This window comes from Triticum urartu, chromosome 3A, assembly GCF_056163025.1.
Source record: "Triticum urartu cultivar PI428250 chromosome 3A, HENAU_Tu73, whole genome shotgun sequence".
Classification (NCBI taxonomy): Eukaryota; Viridiplantae; Streptophyta; class Magnoliopsida; order Poales; family Poaceae; genus Triticum; species Triticum urartu.
In genome coordinates, this window is record NC_141875.1 from 148,930,006 (window position 1) to 148,950,444 (window position 20,439).

Sequence of the window (20,439 nt, forward strand, 5' to 3'; positions counted from 1 at the left end):
CCGACAAACGGAGTGACAAATCCTAATCTTGATCTATGCCAACTCAACAAGTACCATCGGAGACACCTGTAGAGCACCTTTATAATCACCCAGTTACGTTGTGACGTTTGGTAGCACACAAAGTGTTCCTCCGGTAACGGGAGTTGCATAATCTCATAGTCATAGGAACGTGTATAAGTCATGAAGAAAGCAACAACAGTAAACTAAAACGATCAAGTGCTAAGCTAACGGAATGGGTCAAGTCAATCACAGCATTCTTCTAATGATGTGATCCCGTTTATCAAATGACAACTCATATCTATGGTTAGGAAACATAACCATCTTTGATCAACGAGCTAGTCAAGTAGAGGCATACTAGTGACATTATGTTTGTCTATGTATTCACACATGTATTATGTTTCCGGTTAATACAATTCTAGCATGAATAATAAACATTTATCATGAAATAAGGAAATAAATAATAACTTTATTATTGCCTCTAGGGCATATTTTCTTCATATGTTTCTTAGATCTTTGTGTTTCGAAGAACTTCCTCACTTGGGCTTGACATATCTCCGCGTTTTCCTCCACGGTCCTCTCGTATGGTAACTTCTCTAGAGGCTTTAGAGATGGGCTGAATTTGAATTGCCTCCCGCCTCTGGATGTACTACTAGACGCCGGAGTAGACGGAGTGGTTGCGGCTGTCTTCTTTCCTTGCTTACGAGACGGAGCAGCCGGAGCGGCGGCGGCTCTCTTCCGCCCTTGCTGACGAGGCGGACAAGGAGGCGGGCTGCTCGGGCATGCCGACGCAGGCGAAGAAGGAGGCGGAGTGCCGCCATGCGCCAGAGAAGGAGGTGGAGTGCCCGCCTGATCACTCACCGAAGGAGGAGGCGGAGGAGGAGGCGGAGGCATCCAGTTCGGAAGGTTGATGAGCTCCTTCCGCCATAGACATGGAGTCTCCGGAGCAGAACCTAGCCGAGTCTTCCCTTCACCGGTAGGGTGGTCAAGCTCGAGCTCCTCAAATCCCTCCGTTATTTCATCCACCATCACCCTAGCATATCCTTCTGGAATTGGCCAGCAGTGAAAAGTTGCGCCGGGTTCAGGAGGTGCAACAGAGCCGAGAGCCGCCTTGACTTTGAAGTTCTGCCATTGTTTCATAAGGTGGCAATGTTGAGACTCCATGATAGCATCCATGGGGTAGCTAGCAGGAGCCGTGAAGACAGGCACCTGAAGCAGCTCGGTGGAAGCCATGCTGCTTTTTCGCTAAGATGGTGGGGTAGCTTCGGCAAGTCGCTTGTTGTGAACTGCTTCTCGTTCCTCTAGCGCTTTTGCCCTTGCGTGCAGCGCCTGCAGTTGGGTCTGCTCCACTGCCCTCCTCCTCTCCTGGCATTTGTAACCGCCTGCGTCCGGAAACCCAGCCTTCCACGGAACGGAGCCTAGCGTGCCTCGTGTCCGTCCAGGGTGCTCAGGATTCCCGAGGGCCATTGTGAGCTCGTCGTTTTCTCTGTCGGGAACGAACGTCCCTTCCTGCGCTGTGGCGATATACTCCTGAAGCTTCGCGACGGGTATTCGCAGTTGCTTGTTCATCCAAACACACTTCCCTGTTTCAGGGTCCAAGGTTCCGCCAACCCCGAAGAACCAAGTCCTTGAATGGTCTGGCTAGTTCAATGTCTATGGTTCGACCCCTTTATCGAGCAAGTCATTCTCAGCCTTTTCCCACAACGGTCGGGCTTTGAGGTAGCCACCTGACCCCGTGCGATGGTGATGCTCCTTCTTCGCAGCATTTATCTTGTTTTTCACTGACATCTTCTTACTCTTGTCTGATGTCTTGTGGGCCACAAATGCGTCCCGGTGATCTCTGATCTTCTCAAACCGGCCCGTGAATTCTGGTGTCTTTTCTTTGTCGACAAACTTTGTTTTCAGCTCATTCTTCCACCTCCTGAACAGATCTGCCATCTTCTTAAGAGCATGAGACTTGACCAATGGCTCTATAGCTGGCTTCTCCGGATCCTCCTCTGGCGGTAGGGTGAAATTTGCCTTCAGCGCGGTCTAAAGATCATCTTTCTGCCTATCGTTGACATAAGACACCTCAGGGTCTTCATTCTTAGGCTTATACCATTGATGGATGCTGATCGGGATCATGTCCCTAACAAGAACCCCGCACTGAGCAGAAAATGCTTCCTTGGTCCGGATGGGTTCAATCGGTTGGCCATCGCGCACGATTGCTATGATCGTGAACCTTTCATCCTGGCGCAACTTTTTCTTCGGGCCTCGTCTTGTTACCGAAGAGTTGCTCTATCCGGAGGGCTAGAAAAGAAGAAAGAAGAGAGTTAATATGTGTACATACCAAAACAATTAATGCATCAATTATCTATAGTCAGCACATGCTTAATTAATATATATATATATACCTGGTCGGACTCCATTCGGTCACCGGAGCCGTCCTCACAGTGTCCTTCTTCCACCGGCATTCGGTCACCGGAGCCATCATAATCATGTCCTTCCTCCTCCATTCTTCGATAACCGTAGCCTGCTTCTTCACCCTGTCCTTCCAGACCATCGGTGTCGTTGAGATACGACAAGACATCAGCTCCGGCTGCAATTATGTCCCCCAACACCTGTTCTGCTTCCTCGTCTCGGCCGTGCTCCATAGTTTTTGCAAATATTACAACATGGCAATTATTATACAAACATGATAGATGGATATATTAGTGGCAAATGTAGACCTAGCTAGCTAATCACAACAAGGAATCATATTAGTGGCCTCGACGCTTCTCTAGGGTTTGGGGTGGCCTCGGCAACGCTTCGAGGGTTCGGGGTGGACTCAGCAACAACACTCTTTTAACTTGGTAAATTTGGGTGGCCTCGGCGGCGCTTCTAGGGTTTGGATCAACTTGTGCACATCCATAATGGGGGCATTCTTGATAAATCTGGACCCTCGACCGCTTGGCGATCCACGACCCTCTACCCTATTTCCCGACCCTCTACCCCCTCATGTCATGTTTGTCTAGTGTCAAAGGATTCGACAAAACCATGTCTTCATCATTAGGCGAAAGTAACAGGCGCATGATGGTACGAAGTTCTGCAAAGTTGTTCTCGAACGGAGTCCCGGATAGGATAATTCGCTTTTTCGTACAAAGTTCAGCAAGAGCCTTCCGAATATCGCTATTTGGAAGGCCTTTGCATAACTTAGTACAAAAAGGCGAATTATCCTATCCGGGACTCCGTTCCAAAATAACTTTACACAACTTCATACCATCATGCCCTGGTTACTTCCGGCTAATGATGAAGCCAAGGATTTCTTCAATACTTTGACACTAGGCAACCTCTCGACCCCTCGGCGATCCTCGACCTTCGACCGCTCGGACGGTCCACGATCCTCTACCCTATTTCCCGACCCTCGAACCCTAGGCCCCTCGACGACCCTCGAACCCTCGATGATCCTCGAACCTCTACCCTAGTTCCCGACCCTCGCCCCTCGAACCCTCGGCGACCCCCCCCCCTCATGTACAAGTTATTGGGGAGGGGGTATATCGACCCCCCCCCCTCATGTAAGAAGAGGAAAAAAGATCGAAGAAGAAAAAATAGGAGAAGAAGAAAGGAATAGAGGAGAAATCGAAGAAAAAAAGAAGAAGAAAAAAGAGAAGAAGAAATTCCTTTCTTCTTCTCCTCTTTTTTTCTTCTTTTTTTCTCTTCTTATTTATTTCTCCTCTTCTTCCTCTCCTCTTATTCTCCTTTCTTCTCCTCCTTCTTCCTCTTCTTATTTTCCTTTTTCCTCTCCTTCTTTTTCTTTTTCTTCTTCTTCCTTCTTCCTTCTTCCTCTTTTCTTCCTTTTCCTTATTTTACTTTTTCCTCTACACTAACCTAAAATGCACTAATCTAAAATCGATATATACTAATTAAAAACCTAAATAAAAATACATATATGAAAAAAAAAACATCATATGAAAAAACATCATATGCACAAAAAAACATCATGGACATCATATGACCCAAAAAATATCATATGATCATCAAATATGAACAAAAAAACATCAGAAGCCCGCCGGACCGTGGGCGGCGCGGTGACGGCATCGGGGCAGGGGTGGCGCGGGGCGGCGACGGCGTCCGGACGACGCGGGGAAGTGACGGCGACGGCGTCAGGGTGGTGACGACGCGGGGTGGCACGCGGCGACGGCGTCGGGGTGGCACGGGGCGCGGGCAGCGACAGGGTAGGGCACGGCGACGGGGGCGGCGACAGCGACGAGGAGTGGGCGGCGTCGGGACTGCAATGAAACTGAAAAATTTCACAAGTGTTGCTTATATAGACAGAGCATTGGTCTTGGTTCGTGGCACCAACCGGGACCAATGCCCCCCTTTAGTCCCGGTTGGTGCCACCAACCGGGACCAAAGGTCTTTTTTCAGCAGTCCAAAGGGCGGGAAGCAGAGGCATTTGGTCCCGGTTGGTGGCACTAACCGGGACTAAAGGGTGGCATTGGCTCCCGGTTGGTGCCACCAACCGGGACCAAAGGCCTTGTGATGCCCGCGTCAAAAGTTTAGTCCCACCTCGCTAGCTAAGAGAGCTCGAGAGTGGTTTATAAGCGCTAATGCGCCCACCCTCTCAAGCTCCTCTCAATTGTAGGCTTTCGGGCCTAACCTGTCACTATGTGCCTGTGGGCCTACTGGGCCTGTTGCGGGCCTGAATCCTGGCCCATGATTGGATTTCTAGTCATATTCAGGCCATGGTGGTCCAGTATGTGGCACTTTTTTGTTTTCTTTGTTGCTTTATTTATTTTGTTTTGTTTCTATTTACAACAAAATACTTATTGTTGCTATTTTATTTATTTTATTTTGTTTCTACTTATTTATTAAAGTTTATTTTGTTTCTACTTATTTATTTTATTTTGTTTCTACTTATTTATTTTATTTTATTTCTACTTATTCATTAAAGTTTATTTATTTTCTACTTATTTATTTTATTTTGTTTCTACTTATTTATTTTATTTTGTTTCTATTTATTTATTTTATTTTATTTTTGCTTATAATGTTTTGAACAGAAAATACTTTGATAATTTTAGTTGCATAAATTTTATATAATTTTAGTTTCAATAATACTAGAGGTTTATAAAACTTTTTAGTTGATTCCTTTTGCTATTAGAGTTTCATTAAAGTTTTCTAGTTTATTCTTTTTTCTATTAGAGTTTCATTAAAGTTTTCTAGTTCATTCTTTTTTCTATTAGAGTTTCATTAAAGTTTTCAAGTTCATTCTTTTTTCTATTAGAGTTTCATTAAAGTTTTCTAGTTCATTCGTTTAGTTTATTATTTTTGCTATTAAAGTTTCATAAAAGTTTTCCAGATTATTCTTTTTTATATTAGTTCATACTTTGAGCTAAATGACCCTAAAATTGAAAAACACTTCAAATGAACTCTGAAGAGGTTGAAAATTGGCATGGTATCATCATTTCACCCACATAGCATGTGCTAAAAAGTTGAGAGGGTCACGGCAAAAACTAGATGCACTTCGTGTACAAAATGGACAATCTCTTTCGAAGTATCAGGGTTTCGGACAAAAGCTCATCTGTTACAAAGGGATTTCATTTTTTGAACTTATTTGAACTCTAGACTTTGTGTGTGTTCAAAATGCACCATTCAAAGCCACATCATCAATTTTCAACCCTTTCTGACTTCATTTGTTATTTTTAATGCATTTACTGATTTTTGAGCTATATGACCCTGAAAATGAAAAGCACTACAAATGAACTCTGAAAAGGTTGAAAGTTGGCATGGTATCATCATTTCACCCACATAGCATGTGCTAAAAAGTTGAGAGGGTTACGGCAAAAACTGGATGCACTTCGTGTACAAAACAGACAATCTCTTTCGAAGTATCAAGGTTTCATACAGAAACTCGTCTGTTACATGGATTTTCTAGATCAAAGGCATCATCATAATAGTTGTGGAGAGAAAAGTCTTCACTTTTTTTTGCTTGTATCCTTTGCTTATTGCGCCGTAACCATGGATAATCTTCATCGTTTAACAGGGTGCTTGGGTCAGCCTTGACTTTGAAGGGAGGAATTTCATGAAACTTTTCATAATCTTCGGACATGTCTGTCTGGCCTTCCACTCCCACGATGTCTCTTTTTCCTGAAATAACTATGTGGCGCTTCGGCTCATCGTATGATGTGTTCGCTTTCTTATCTTTTTTTCTCTCGGTTTGGTAGACATGTCCTTCACATAGAAAACCTGCACCACATCATTGGCTAGGACGAATGGTTCGTCTGTGTACCCAAGATTGTTCAGATCCACTATTTTCATTCCGTACTATGGGTCTACCTGTACCCCGCCTCCTGACAGATTTAACCATTTGGACTTAAACAAAGGGACCTTAAAATCATGTACGTAGCCAAGTTCCCATATGTCCATTATGTAACCATAATATGTGTCCTTTCCCCTCTTGGTTGCTGCATCAAAGCGGACACCGCTATTTTGGTTGGTGCTCTTTTGATCTTGGGCGATCATGTAAAATGTATTCCCATTTATCTCGTATCCATTGTAAGTCAATACAGTCAAAGATGGTCCCCTGGACAACGAGTACAACTCATCGAAAACAGTGTTGTCACCTCTAAGACGTGTTTCCAACCAACTGCCGAAAGTCCTGATGTGTTCACATGTAATCCAGTCGTCACACTGCTCCGGGTGTTTGGAGCGCAGACTGTTCTTGTGTTCATCGACATACGGGGTCACCAAGGTAGAGTTCTGTAGAACTGTGTAGTGTGCTTGAGACCAAGAATGCCCGTCCCAGCATATTATTGAGTCCCCTCCTAGCGTGCCTTTTCCAGTCAGTCTCCCCTCATACCGTGATTTAGGGAGACCAATCTTCTTAAGGCCAGGAATGAAGTCAACACAAAACCAAATGACATCCTCTGTTTGATGGCCCATGGAGATGCTTCCTTCTGGCCTAGCGCGGTTACGGACATATTTCTTTAGGACTCCCATGAACCTCTCAAAGGGGAACATATTGTGTAGAAATACGGGACCCAGAACGACAATCTCGTCGACTAGATGAACTAGGACGTGTGTCATGATATTGAAGAAGGATGGTGGGAACACCAGCTCGAAACTGACAAAACATTGCGCCACATAACTCCTTAGCATTGGTATTATTTCTGGATCGATCACCTTCTGAGAGATTGCATTGAGGAATGCACATAGCTTCACAATGGCTAATCGGACATTTTCCGGTAGAAGCCCCCCTCAATGCAACCAGAAGCAATTGCGTCATAATCACGTGGCAGTCATGAGACTTTAGGTTCTGAAACTTTTTCTCGGCCATATTTATTATTCCCTTTATATTCGACGAGAAGCCAGACGGGACCTTCATACTGAGCAGGCATTCAAAGAAGATTTCCTTATCTTCTTTGGTAAGAGTGTAGCTGGCAGGACCTTCATACTGCTTTGGAGGCATGCCGTCTTTTTCGTGCAAATGTTGCAGGTCCTCCCGTGCCTTCGATGTATCTTTTGTCTTCCCATACACGCCCAAGAAGCCTAGCAGGTTCACAAGGTTCTTTGTCATGTGCATCACGTCGATTGAAGAGCGGACTTCTAGATCTTTCCAATAGGGTAGGTCCCAATATATATATTTCTTCTTCCACATGGGTGCGTGTCCCTCGGCGTCATTCGGAACAGATAGTCCTCCAGGACCCTTTCTAAAGATTACGTGTAAATCATTGATCATAGCAAGTACGTGATCACCGGTACGCATGGCGGGCTTCTCCTGGTGATCTGCCTCGCCTTTGAAATGCTTGCCTTTCTTTCGACATTGATGGTTGGTCGGAAGAAATCGACGATGGCCCAGGTACACATTCTTCCTACATTTGTCCAGGTATATACTTTCGGTGTCAGCTAAACAGTGCATGCATGCGTGGTATCCCTTGTTTGTCTGTCCTGAAAGGTTACTGAGAGCGGGCCAATCATTGATGGTTACAAACAGCAATGCATGCAGGTTGAATTCCTCATGTTTGTGCTCATCCCACACACGTACACCGTTTTCATTCCACAGTTGTAAAAGTTCTTCAACTAATGGCCTTAGGTACATATCAATGTCGTTGCCGGGTTGCTTAGGGCCTTGGATGAGAACTGGCATCATAATGAACTTCCGCTTCATGCACATCCAAGGAGGAAGGTTATACATACATAGAGTCACGGGCCAGGTGTTGTGATTGCTGCTCTGCTCCCCGAAAGGATTAATGCCATCCGCGCTTAAACCAAACCATACGTTCCTTGGGTCACCTACAAACTCGGCCCAGTACTTTCTCTCGATTTTCTCCACTGCGACCCGTCAGCGGGTGCTCTCAACTTCCCGTCTTTCTTATGGTCCTCTCTGTGCCATCGCATCAACTTGGCATGCTCTTCATTTCTGAACAGACGTTTCAACCGTGGTATTATAGGAGCATACCACATCACCTTCGCAGGAACCCTCTTCCTGGGGGGCTCGCCGTCAACATCACCAGGGTCATCTCGTTTGATCTTATACCGCAATGCACCGCATACCGGGCACGTGTTAAAATCCTCGTATGCACCGCGGTAGAGGATGCAGTCATTAGGGCATGCATGTATCTTCAGCACCTCCAATCCTAGAGAGCATACGACCTTCTTTGTTGCGTACATACTGTCGGGCAATTCGTTATCCTTTGGAAACTTCTTCTTCAATATTTTCAGTAGCTTATCGAATCATTTGTCAGGCACAACATTCTCTGCCTTCCATTGCTGCAATTTCAGTACGGTACCAAGTTTTGTGTTGCCATCTTCGCAATTGGGGTGCAACCCTTTTTGTGATCCTCTAACATGCGATCGAACTTCAGCTTCTCCTTTTGACTTTCGCACTGTGTCCTTGCATCAACAATGACCCGGCGGAGATCATCATCATTGGGCACATCGTCTGGTTCTTCTTGATCTTCAGCAGCTTCCCCCGTTGCAGCATCACCGTATTCAGGGGGCACATAGTTCTCATCGTCCTATTCTTCTTTGTTGTCTTCCATCATAACCCCTAATTCTCCGTGATTGATCCAAACATTATAGTGTGGCATGAAACCCTTATAAAGCAGGTGGGTGTGAAGGATTTTCCGGTCAGAGTAAGACATCGTATTCCCACATATAGGGCATGGACAACACATAAAACCATTCTGCTTGTTTTCCTCAGGCACTTCCAGAAAATTATGCAGGCCCTTAATGTACTCGGAGGTGTGTATGTCATCGTACATCCATTGACGGTTCATCTGTGTGCATTATATATAATTATGTGTGTCAAAAACCATTACAGATTCACATGGATAGATAAGTGACCAAATTAATAGAAGTTCATCGTCACATTAAAACCAAAGTACATACATAGTTCTCATTGAACAACATATAGCTCTCCAGAGCATCTAATTAAACCATACATTGAAACTATGTAAAACCTTTCAATGCAACAACAAATGTGATCATAATCACAACCAAGGTAACAATTGATCCAATGGCATAATAATACCAAGCATCGGGATGAATGGTATATTTTCTAATCTTTCTAATCTTCAACCGCACTGCATCCATCTTGATCTTGTGATCATCGACGACATCCGCAACATGCAGCTCCAATATCATCTTCTCCTTCTCAATTTTTTATATTTTTTCTTTCAAGTAATTGTTTTCGTCAACTAAATTTAACCTCTCGTCAAAAAGGGTCGGTTGGAATTTCCTGTTCAACTACCTCCTAGATAAATAAAATCTATGCCACGTTGGTCGGCATAATTGTCATAAACAATAAATGAACCAAATAGTTATAAAAGATCATATATACCACATCCGAGTCATAGCCAGGACGAGGGCCGACGGGGGCGGATACCAAAACCATCGCACTATATAATAACAAGCAATAATAAAAGTAAGAAAATTAGACAAGTATCTATCTAAAGTAAAAAAAAATCTTTCAGAAAGAAGATAAGAACAAGAGGCTCACCACGATGGTGTCGGCGACGAGATCAGTGCGGGCGATCGACGACGGTGAAGACAGGGACGAGGCGTGACGGACCGCTAAACCTAGACAAATCTCGGGGAAAACGGAGTTTGGAGGTCGAGCTTCGAGAGGAGAAAACTTAACTAGTGTGGCTCGGGCATTTCATCGAATACCTCATGTGCATAGGAGGTAAGCTAGAGCACCACAAAGCTCTCCCCTCGCCGGCCAGAAAAAACAAAGCACTGTGGAGTGCTTTGCCGCGGTGATGGGGTATATATAGCCACCTCATTGGTCCCGGTTCGTGGCTGGAACCGGGACTAAAGGCCCCCCTTTTGTCCCGGTTCTAGACACGGACCGGGACAAACGGATCCACACGAACCGGGACAAATGCCTCCCGAGGCCCGGCCGGGCACCTGGGCGTGTGTCCCGGTTCGTGACTGAACCGAGACTAATGGGCTGGTCAGACCCCAACCAAAGGCATGTTTTCTACTAGTGGGGTAGCCTTCAAAATATACAAGGTTCTGCTCTCTATAATCTAAAAATTCACTCAAAAATTAGCTCACAACAATTCTACGTGATGAGAGAGTCTGTTTACACAGACAACATTTTGTTTGCTCTGGAAAAGGCAACCGGCCCGAAAGTGACAGAGAACAATCCTTTGGTACTACTGGTCGGGTCCAAAATTTGAATGGTCGAAATTTAGAAAGGAAACACATGCTCCCGAAAGTAGCAATATGCCGCGGAGATGAACATAGAAACTTATCTGTAATTACCATCTCAAGGGATTAATGCTCATGAGTATAAAAAGACATAGCATTTGACAGCAAATTAAGAAATGTGTAACTAAAGGATGATATGTAGCATAGTAAAAAGTACATTATCTTCAGTTAGACATGATCGATTCATCTCTTTGGCATTGTCAAGAGAAGATAAACACTCATCTCATTTTCTCTCTTCATACATGAATAGAAGGTTGTCCTGTTGTCATGATATCTATGGCAAATAATTAGCGGAAGAAATCGTCTGTCACAAGTATTGCAAAAATAAACTATGAGGACATCTTGCTATGAAGTTATGCACAGATTACAATAGTTTCTGAACCAAGGCAAAGCCCTATCAGGAAAACACATGTGAGCAACTCCTACAGAAAAAGCAACTGAAAGCACGAGCTGTGCCAATGATGTACAGACTACAGCTAAATCTCCACGACAGGGCAAGAATCTCTCCTACTTCCCATCTTTCTCTGGTCAGTTTACCAGCATTTCCAAAGCAACCTCCTCGATGAGCAAGGACAGAACGCCCTCCCCGGCGTCCCTTACCCAGCACTCTGTTTCCTCCATGCAGATCCAGTCCTGCCACCCCATGTCCCACGCGCTGTTGATCGACGGGTCCGTGCATCCGAGATCCCTCTCCAGCTTCATGGACATGCTGTCTTTGGTGCCAGTGTCATGGCCGTCTTTGTCGTCGGTATAGCTCTTCAGCTTCTGAGTCCCATCGCTGATATCACCTAGCAATGCCTCCAGGGAGAAGTACGGTGTTGCTCCGCATTTCTGGGTCTTGAATCCAGTGTAATACAGGCTATTCTGCTGACGGTGTTTTCGTTCCAGTTGCTCCATTGCTATGTCTGTGTAGAGTTCACGGTCTCCCATTTCAGCCTTTCCGGTATCCTTGTATTGCTCGATCAAATGGTCATAATTGTATGCGTCAATGCCTATGAGCTGTGCTGCTTGGTTAACGAAAGACTTGTTGCTTAGGAGAAGCAAACTCATCTCATTTTTTATTTCAACTTCCTTTTTTGGTATTCTGTTTATTGGTGGGCTGCTTTGGCTGGAAATTAGTGAAGCTTCACTGGATCCGCTAAAATCTTCATGAGCGTCTGCCATGAAAAGGAATTGTTAGTGCCAGAACTTTTTTTTTTTTTGCAAGGGAGAGCAATTAATTCCTCTCATCAGGAAATATTAATATGTAACCCACAAACAAAATCATGGTAATCCTTTTTAATAAATGGCTGTGTGCATCTGAATGATGCATAGGCCAGGGGTAATCCTCCTTTCTAAAAAAACATGGTACCCCCTTTGTCGCTAAATATAGGCCATCGTAGAAACCGTGCAGTCAAATATTCTTAAATTTGACCATAAAATTGTAAGATTGTCTACTTGAATTCAATATCACCAAATTCGCTAATTGCTATGTGAAACTTATTCTCAAAACAGTACAACAGTATAAATCAGCAGTCGATGTAGCGCTTTGTGTGAACCATTTCATTGTAAACCCAAACCAAGGCACCTGGAAGTAAACTGTAATTCCTTTCTGGCCAGTTCATTCACATAGCAGCAGTAGATTGGAGTTAACTATTGGATGTCATTCCTACTTTTGGCCTTCTGATAACAGTGATATAAACAGAACCGATGAAAATGCTTTTAGAAGAACAAAAGGTTTGGTGATTATTACCATCGATGGAAGGTTCTGTGTCCCAATCAGCACTCCGGCAGCTTTCATCGCTAGGTGTCGCACTATGTTCTGTGGATGGACAATCAGTTTTGATGAACTCTCTGTGCACCTCATATGCCTGCATTGTGAGCAAAAAAGGTCTGAGGAAAAAACTGTTTGAACCAACCAGTTCATTCAAGGTACATCTGATTTAACTGAAACGCCTAAAATCTAATATTTTAATAGCTTTCAAACAATACTTATTTTATGAATCTGAAGATTTCGATTTCAAAAGGTTCTCGCTTTGTGGTCATTCTTTTACCAGCTTGAAAATAGTTTCGTGTCTCAGATAGCATGAAAGATTTTCAGGCTATGCTATATAGTGAAGGATGCTTACCACAATGTCATCAATAGTTGAGTTGTTAACATTTCTACTTGACACTATCTTCTCTCTGGAACTGCCATGTGTTCTTCGTAAGATTGGCTTCACTGTACGGCATGTTGAAGGATTGCTACTTGATGCAACCGATTTCTTATCAGTTTTTCTCACTAGTTTAGCATTACTGTGAGATGCTGATGCTGCCGTAGCCTTCACATCCTTCCTCCTTTCTCCCTTCCTATCAGGCAAATGATATTTCTGTTTATTGCTGCTTCTACTGCTGATCTCAGTTTTTTGTTCTATGCGCTGCTTTCGAGTTATATGAGATACAACCTTCACATCCTTGGGGGATTTGGTTTGAGCTTGGCCCATCCTTTGTTCTCTTTGGATTGATTTCGCTGAACCAACTTTAGTAGCCGCAGAGGTATCTTGCGAAGGAAGGGTGTCCTCATGAAAATAAGGAAAATTCATCTGAACATTGCACTGCTGGACCTTGTGCTCATCAGAATTCATGGTATTTAAAAGCCTCTTGACTTGAATTGTCTTCATCATCTCTTGCCCTGCCTTCCCCTTACGTTGCGAGTCCTTTCCTAACGATTGTCTTGGTAGCTTTTCTGCTGGTGATGGTTTTGACTTAGGCATGTCAATATCAAACTGTGCCCTTGGTGAACTTACTGTCTTGAGTGTCTCGTCTTTCTTGGTGGTATTTCCCTTGTGTGGGGGCAAACCTTCAAGGCCCATGAGCCTTGCTACCAAACTCGGGGTTTTATTTGTTGGTACCAAACTTGGGGTTTTGGACTTGTCAGGTTGCACAGGTGGACAGGATGATGATCTTGGCACCACCTTCTTCTCCTTAGTAGACTTGGATACGGCGGTACTGTTTGGTGTGCTCCGTGATGACTGACTCAAGGAGGCCAGCTGCTCACCATTGGAGGCCACTGACAAGAGTTTCGCCCTGTAAAGGCTGTCCTTGATCACTCTCTTCAGCTCGTCGGTAGAATTCCTTAGTTGCCCATCAAATCTACTGCTGACACTTCCAGGGACCAGCTTCTTGGCGATTGATGCTTCGAAGAGTGCTTCACGGATTCCAGTGACGTCCAATGATTCCTCGCCGTTCCCTGGCCTTCTCTGCTTAGTCGATTGCCGCATGCTCTGTGACACTGTTTGGAACTTCTCAAGCATGACAAGGGAGTCCTGGAGGTCCATAGCGCCTCTCAGGAGGTCCTCGGCAAAATGCCTCGAGAGTGTGGAACCCATCACATAATCTCTTTGTGACAAGATGGACCTCTCCTCCCGGTTACTTTGCGAGGGGCGCCAATCCTGGCTTTGGCAGCTTCGGCAGACTGTGGGTCGTAGTGTAACAACATAAGGGGCATCACACTGAGTCCTTTCAGGATAGCCGCCATCTTTGCTCCTGGAGCTGGAGGGATGACTCTTTGAAAGGGACCTGCAAACCACTGATCTGAAACTGTCTTGAGGCATTCTGTTTTTCTGAAAGAAACAAACAAAGGAACGAATAAGCACCACACTAAAATGGTCAGACGATATATCATACACAAATTCAAGTGAGCAAACATAATTTCCTGGTCAAAACAAAGAAAGAAAGCTACTTACATTATCTTGACTCTTCCCTATAACATATGAAACATATACCAATTTACGAACTTATTTCCTTTAGGACTCGATGCCTGTCTTGACTGTGGACTGGAGATCCTGGATAGGAACAAAGAGGAACCTATGAATCAGTACAACTCAGAAGAAAGAAACATATAAAAATTATGAGCTTTTGGCTGTATATATATACTACGATATCTTCCAAGTTTCTCGCTTTGCGAGGAATAGCGACTGCTGACTAATTAAATATGCAAGGACAAGCAGTTGAAGAAATTGGTTACAGAAGAAAGCTATGGGTGGCTTTTCTCTATTTTGCCCACGGAAAATCTGCGGCTTGACCAGCCAGCTAGCCTTCACCGGTGCTCAAATTTCACAGGCATCATGTCAGCAACAGGTAATTCATCACAAGCAGTGCCCTGCTTTCCACCCACATGAAAGTAAATAAAAAGGAAAAAAGGAGATGGAGGTGGCCAGGGGGTGGTAGTTGGAATAAAAAGGTCATTTTGATAACTGCCCTGAGGTCAAAGTGAACAGATCGAAAACCCTAGTAAATAAACAGTCAAAATAAGCCAGCCCAAAACGCACCGAATTAGCCTATAATATATTCTCAACTGCACGGAAATACTCTAGCAAACTATACAGAAAAAACGGCCTAAGAAATCGCAACCAAGCAACCACACATTCTTCTCGGCCTCGCCCCAACTGAACAACCTCAGAGCCTAGAGCCGCCAGGAGAAAGGATTTACCAGAACACTTTGAAGGGGGGGAGCGGAAATGAAGGACCGGGAACCCTAGAGTTCTTGGGGCGCCATCCTCGGCATTCTAGAGCAAAACGAGAGAGAGAGAGAGAGAGAGAGAGAGAGAGGAAACAAATGGGCACCTCGAGGTGTTTGCAAGGCGGGGGGGCTCCTTCTCGGCGTGCTGCCGCCCTCCGAGGTTTGGCGCGAGTACGAGTGGTGCGTGGAGGATCCCCAAGATCTGTACTGCCCGAAGCAATAAAGGTGCGGGACTACGACTACTGCGTCGCCACTACTGCGGCGGCATGTGAGCCCCTGCAGCGACGCAGTTTACTAGTGGCATCCCTCCCTCCCTCCTTCCCATGAGAAAAGCTCAGCCATTTGTCCTGTCTTTTGATGTGGGAACGCGGAGAAGGAGAGGAGAGGGGGGCAGGTGGCCGCAGAGTGGTGGCCTCATTTACTTTGACCGGGAAACTGCCGAGCCGACGATGACGATGCCATCGCCATCGCTCGCCGCCTCAATCAGCGTCCGTGGGACCGCCCTGTCAGACGACCACAAAATACACTGCTCCAGTATAATTAACTTTGCAATCGCATTATGATTTGGTATCCGTCCCGTGAGCGAATGAATAAAACACGGCCATCACCCAACTAAATGGAATGTCGCATCAGTTGGATACTTGTCCACATTGCAAGACCATTTCTTGTCTTCATGTGGTAATGCGAGCAAAGACGATGAATACGTATACGTACGAACTATAAACACCGCAAGGACGCAACTGCGCCGATCGCATGCACTTGTAGCGACGCAGATCCGAGACTTGTCCGAGGCCTAGCCGCTCTCTAAATTCTCTTCGGTGGCACACGATTGTGCACTCATAACTGGACTCGGCGAGCTTCAGTAGTTTCCCAATAAGATTGGGACTCCACTGCACAACAGAACGTCAGATTTTTTCTGATCATGACAAATTAAAAGTTTTTTTATGACAAATTATGTTTTTTAAAATGGGAAGTTTAACTTGCCAGTACGGCAAATTCGTATCAGTTTATTTTTCTGTCAGAAAATTGTCATGGTTAGGACATCTTCAACGCCAACCCTTAAGCTTCCCCATCCGTCCGGACCGCCGAAGTCATCCAACGCGGTCATGTATCGTTTGGCTGCGTGGCCCGAACATATTTTCTCCCGCGGAGACAAATGTGTGGAGGTTTGCGGGTGTGCGGACCGCTGTCACCCTCGTTTCTGATCGCCCTGACCCATCAAAAACCTGCCCCCCTCCCCGTCCGCGTGTGCTTCCCGCTCGTTGCCCAGTTGCCGCATTCATGCCGCTGTAGAGCACGTCGCTTCACATTGAAGGCGGCTCGCGGCGGAGACGACCTCTCACTGTTTTTGTCACTGAAGCGGCACGCCGGCCGAGAGCGCTGCCCGTTGCACGCCCAGCTGAACACGTCTCCTCACTGCATTCAAACGCCTTCATTAAACCCGCGTGCAATCCGAGAAACAAACCTACTCCGGCCGCGCGTCCGTTCATAATTGGGTCGGCATTAAACGCAACACCGAAAAGGCTCCTTCAGTCCGCCCTTTATTTAAACAAGGTCAGACGCCGGGCAAGAATCACACCACTCCGATGTTCCCCATCTCCTTCTTTCACCATTTGTATCCCATGAAGGCCACCGCTAGTGCGTCGCCTGCTTGCGCAGCTGGTGACATGTCCGGTCTTTATCTCAGACCATCCTGGATACACCCGTCTGGACTCCATGGAAACACCTTCCCCTCCGGCCGAAGCACCCTCTTTGCCACTCCAATGAGCGGCGTAGCCCGACATAGAGAAGATATGGGGGGAAGAATATGCCTCCGGGATTCCTAACAGTGGTTAGCGTACTGCCGGACATGGGAAAGACAAGGGGTCCACCGCGGCCAGCCGTAGACTAGTGTAGTGTATCCGTGTCGTGGGAGTGGAGCTCCGCGAGACTATATGTGCACATAGTTTTACCCTTTTAGTTAAAATATGTCCAAAGTGTAACTGTTTTCGTCTGCTTTGTATGAAATTTGTCATGTTTGTATGAAATCTGACCGTGTTTGCGTGAATTTCATCTGGTTTGTTGAAAAAGAGTTTTCAATGTATGCAGGTAGCCTCGGATGGTGACCTCCTGCATCCATGTTTGTGGACTGGTCCCCTTTATCCTGAACGGATGCGGGAGAAAAATCGGTCATGGGCACCATTGGAGATGCCCTTACACACTAAATTTGTTATTATCATGCCAATATAAATTGTCATGAAAAACATCTGATTTGTCATGCCTAAGAATCTGACTTTAGATTTTTAGTGTTTCCATAAGATTTGTCACTTGTATCATGTCACCTGGATTATGATAGTTGGTCAGTTACTAGGTGCATGAGTGACGTGACAATGAATTAAGAACACGATATTTTCCTCCATAAAATATATGAATCCATATATCAAATGCACATGAATTATACTCTACTAGTAGCACTTCGTAAACCCACACCCCCGTAGGTCTGTTATGTGCCAGGACAAATCTCTTTTGGGAAGACCATCACAAAATAATCGGAGCACTACCTACTGTTAATAAAGACATGCACAATAATGGCATATGGATGCATATGCCTCATGACAAAAAGTAATTTGAGGCATCTACATTAATTTTTTCTTTTCAATGCAAGCTATCACTAGTAGGCCTTATTAAAAAATAGAAAATAAAGATTTTAATACACATGCATCTTTACTTTTCACTCTAACTTTTTCAGCTTTTGTCACCGGACCATACTTTTTCTCTTCAAGCATCCACCTTCTGAAAAGGATTCCGCTTTCCTATCTAAACCTACTTTATGTCATATCCGATCTTACATGGCATGCGGGACATCACTTTAAGGCTATGCATTGTACATGCCCTAACACAAACTCAGCACAGTCCTGGGGTAGGAGACGACCGACGGCCAGGCCAGCACATCGCGTCGAGACGAGACAAGAACACAATCATTCGATGCGAGAGGCGCACACGTTCGTCGTGGTTTCCTTTTTTCTCCTTGCCAACAGCACGCCCAGGCGTCACTCGCCGTTGTCAAACGGAGACCCGAGGAATGCATGTGCACGCCGCTACATTTAAATAATAGAACAAGAAAGGAAAACAAATGCATGTGCGTCCCAAACATACTCCACTCCAGTAGGCAGGAGCGAGCTCGGAAGGATGGAGGCTCCGGCTACGCATATGCGCCGTCTCATTCTCGTCTGTCGTGGTTTCTTGACTTGACTTGGATGCGCGGCCGGCGCGGTGGGCAGCGCAGGTCCGCACGTGTGTCTTGCGCTGCGTTGCCGACTCGGTCGGTGCGTGCGGCGTGCCACTTGCCACGGCTCTGCTGCTGTGCTGATCGATCGCCTGCGTGTACGCCTGTACGCTCTGTATGGAGGCGCCGCTCCTTGTCTGTCCCTCATTGTGGATTCAGTTTATTTATTTGCTGTAAGCTGTGGCACTGGCTGCACCATCAACTGCGCGTAGTACTCCTGCCAAAAAAAGGTTAAATATAGGCATTAGTACTGACCAAGTGTTTAATTTGGTTGCGCTGGTGAAGTGGAGCAGTAGTGCTCATAGTTTTGTGCAGGGAAACACTCGGACGTTAAAAGAACACGTGATCCCTTTCCTTCTTCTTTTTGAACAGAAAAGTGTGTTAAGGGGCAAATCATCAAGGTAACGACACATGTTCATCGTTGCTAAGCCCCATAAATAAAGGCCAGAAAAAAAAGTTTTCACCTCGGGATTGAAGCAGTGCCCCAATCACCTCCCTAATAATCTTTGAAAGCCGCGTCAGCTAGTACGCCACGCCAGGTCAAATGGCGCTAGTGTATGGGTGGGGCGTCATCCCATCTTAGATCGCTGCCCGGGCCATCGAAGTTGGCTGTGAGTCCACACCGACACAAACCCACCTACGACCACCACAACAGCCTCGAGACTATTGCCCCGATGTCCTTGGTGTGAACTAGCTTGACATATGTCATCGTGTCGGAAAACCGACAAGGAGGCACCGCTGCGCCCATGACCCATCGGCACTTGACGCTACCACATGTAACCTCTTCGTGCACAGGCTACTGCACGCACACCAGATGGCAGACGTCCGTCCTCAGCAACCGACGACTATCATTGCGTAGCATGAAGATTTGCCACCGTTGGCATCCCAACATGTGACAATCAGATCAGGATCCGTGTGGTTGGCGGCCCATTCCATCTGTGTGACGGGATGCTGCTCATCGGTGAGGTGGCCCAACGCGTCGATCCAGCCCTCCCGAGTATCCCAAGTGATGACGAGTTGGGGCCTGGGGTGGGTGTGAAGGTGTGCGAGGAGGAAATCGACGGAGACGCCTCGCACCTTCGTACCAGACCGCGTCCTCTTGGAAGCCAACTTGGTCTCCTAAGTGCATGCCCATACCGCTGGCGAGGGAGAGGTTCATCTTGCGCATGTCACCCTCGAAACCCTTGTGGTGACGCAAGTTCTTGGAGTAGTGGTCGCGTACCATGGATGCCAACACCTCGATGCTGATGGACTCGAACTCTAGTTCCGATAATGAATGTTGTGTCCTTTGGGAGGCATCGAGGAACTATAGGGCGACCTTCTGTAGCACGACCAAGAGGTTTTCCTGGATCAGGTCACTGTCGCCATGGTCGTGTGGGTGGTGAAGAGCGCAACCGAGTGGCTCATTTGAGAAGAAGGATGGGTTTTTTTATCATGTTTTTTTAAAAGCTAAAATATCCCACATGATTGCCAATTTTGCAATGCATAAGCTTCAATGTTGTGATTCCTATGGATATGATACACTTGTATCTAGTGCGGAGCAAGACCATAATTGGCCAAGGGAGGGGCCGAAAGACAAATGTGTTTGGCGGGGGATAATAAAAAAACCAATCTAAGCCCTCCCCCTCCCCCACAAATCTTCCGACTTGATCCAAAGGCTGGGGACACCCTCCCCCCTTGACCTCTACATAGTCCAGCTCTGCTTGTATCAATTTCGGATATGTTATTATACATAAATCTGAAAGCATGCTTTTGATTTCCCAGTGCCCTAGATCCAGCCTAGGATATCCTATTGTTGCAGCCTTTGCAAGTGTAAGATTGTCTGTTAGCACAACTGCTTCATGTATATGCAACTTCTATAGCACAATAGCTCCAAGTTTATTGCGTGGGATTTTGCTGATACCACCGAAGTGACTTGCATGCCAATTACTGCAATTTTGGCTTGGAATTTCATATCAGTGTGCTTCACCCGCACAAAAACTCCTACTACTGTTTTGATCTTCCCACTCTACGAGTGAGGTCA

At 45.8% G+C, this 20,439-nt stretch overlaps 1 protein-coding gene across 2 annotated transcripts; it reads right to left on the bottom strand.

Annotated features, from left to right (window-relative positions):
* Positions 1 to 10,933: 10,933 nt before the first annotated feature.
* LOC125543359 (uncharacterized) lies at positions 10,934 to 15,550 on the bottom strand. Of its 2 annotated transcripts, none has more exons than XM_048706679.2 (5): positions 15,256 to 15,550; positions 14,376 to 14,474; positions 12,780 to 14,252; positions 12,404 to 12,521; positions 10,934 to 11,828 (listed from the first exon to the last, which is right to left on the bottom strand). In XM_048706679.2, the coding sequence occupies exons 3-5, from the start codon at positions 14,241 to 14,243 to the stop codon at positions 11,200 to 11,202; spliced, it is 2,211 nt and encodes a 736-aa protein (XP_048562636.2). In that variant the 5' UTR covers positions 14,244 to 14,252; positions 14,376 to 14,474; positions 15,256 to 15,550; the 3' UTR covers positions 10,934 to 11,199. The 2 variants fall into 2 exon arrangements, with proteins under 2 accessions (XP_048562636.2, XP_048562637.2); XM_048706680.2 differs by lacking the exon at positions 15,256 to 15,550 and adding an exon at positions 15,122 to 15,245.
* Between the last annotated feature and the right edge of the window lie 4,889 nt (positions 15,551 to 20,439).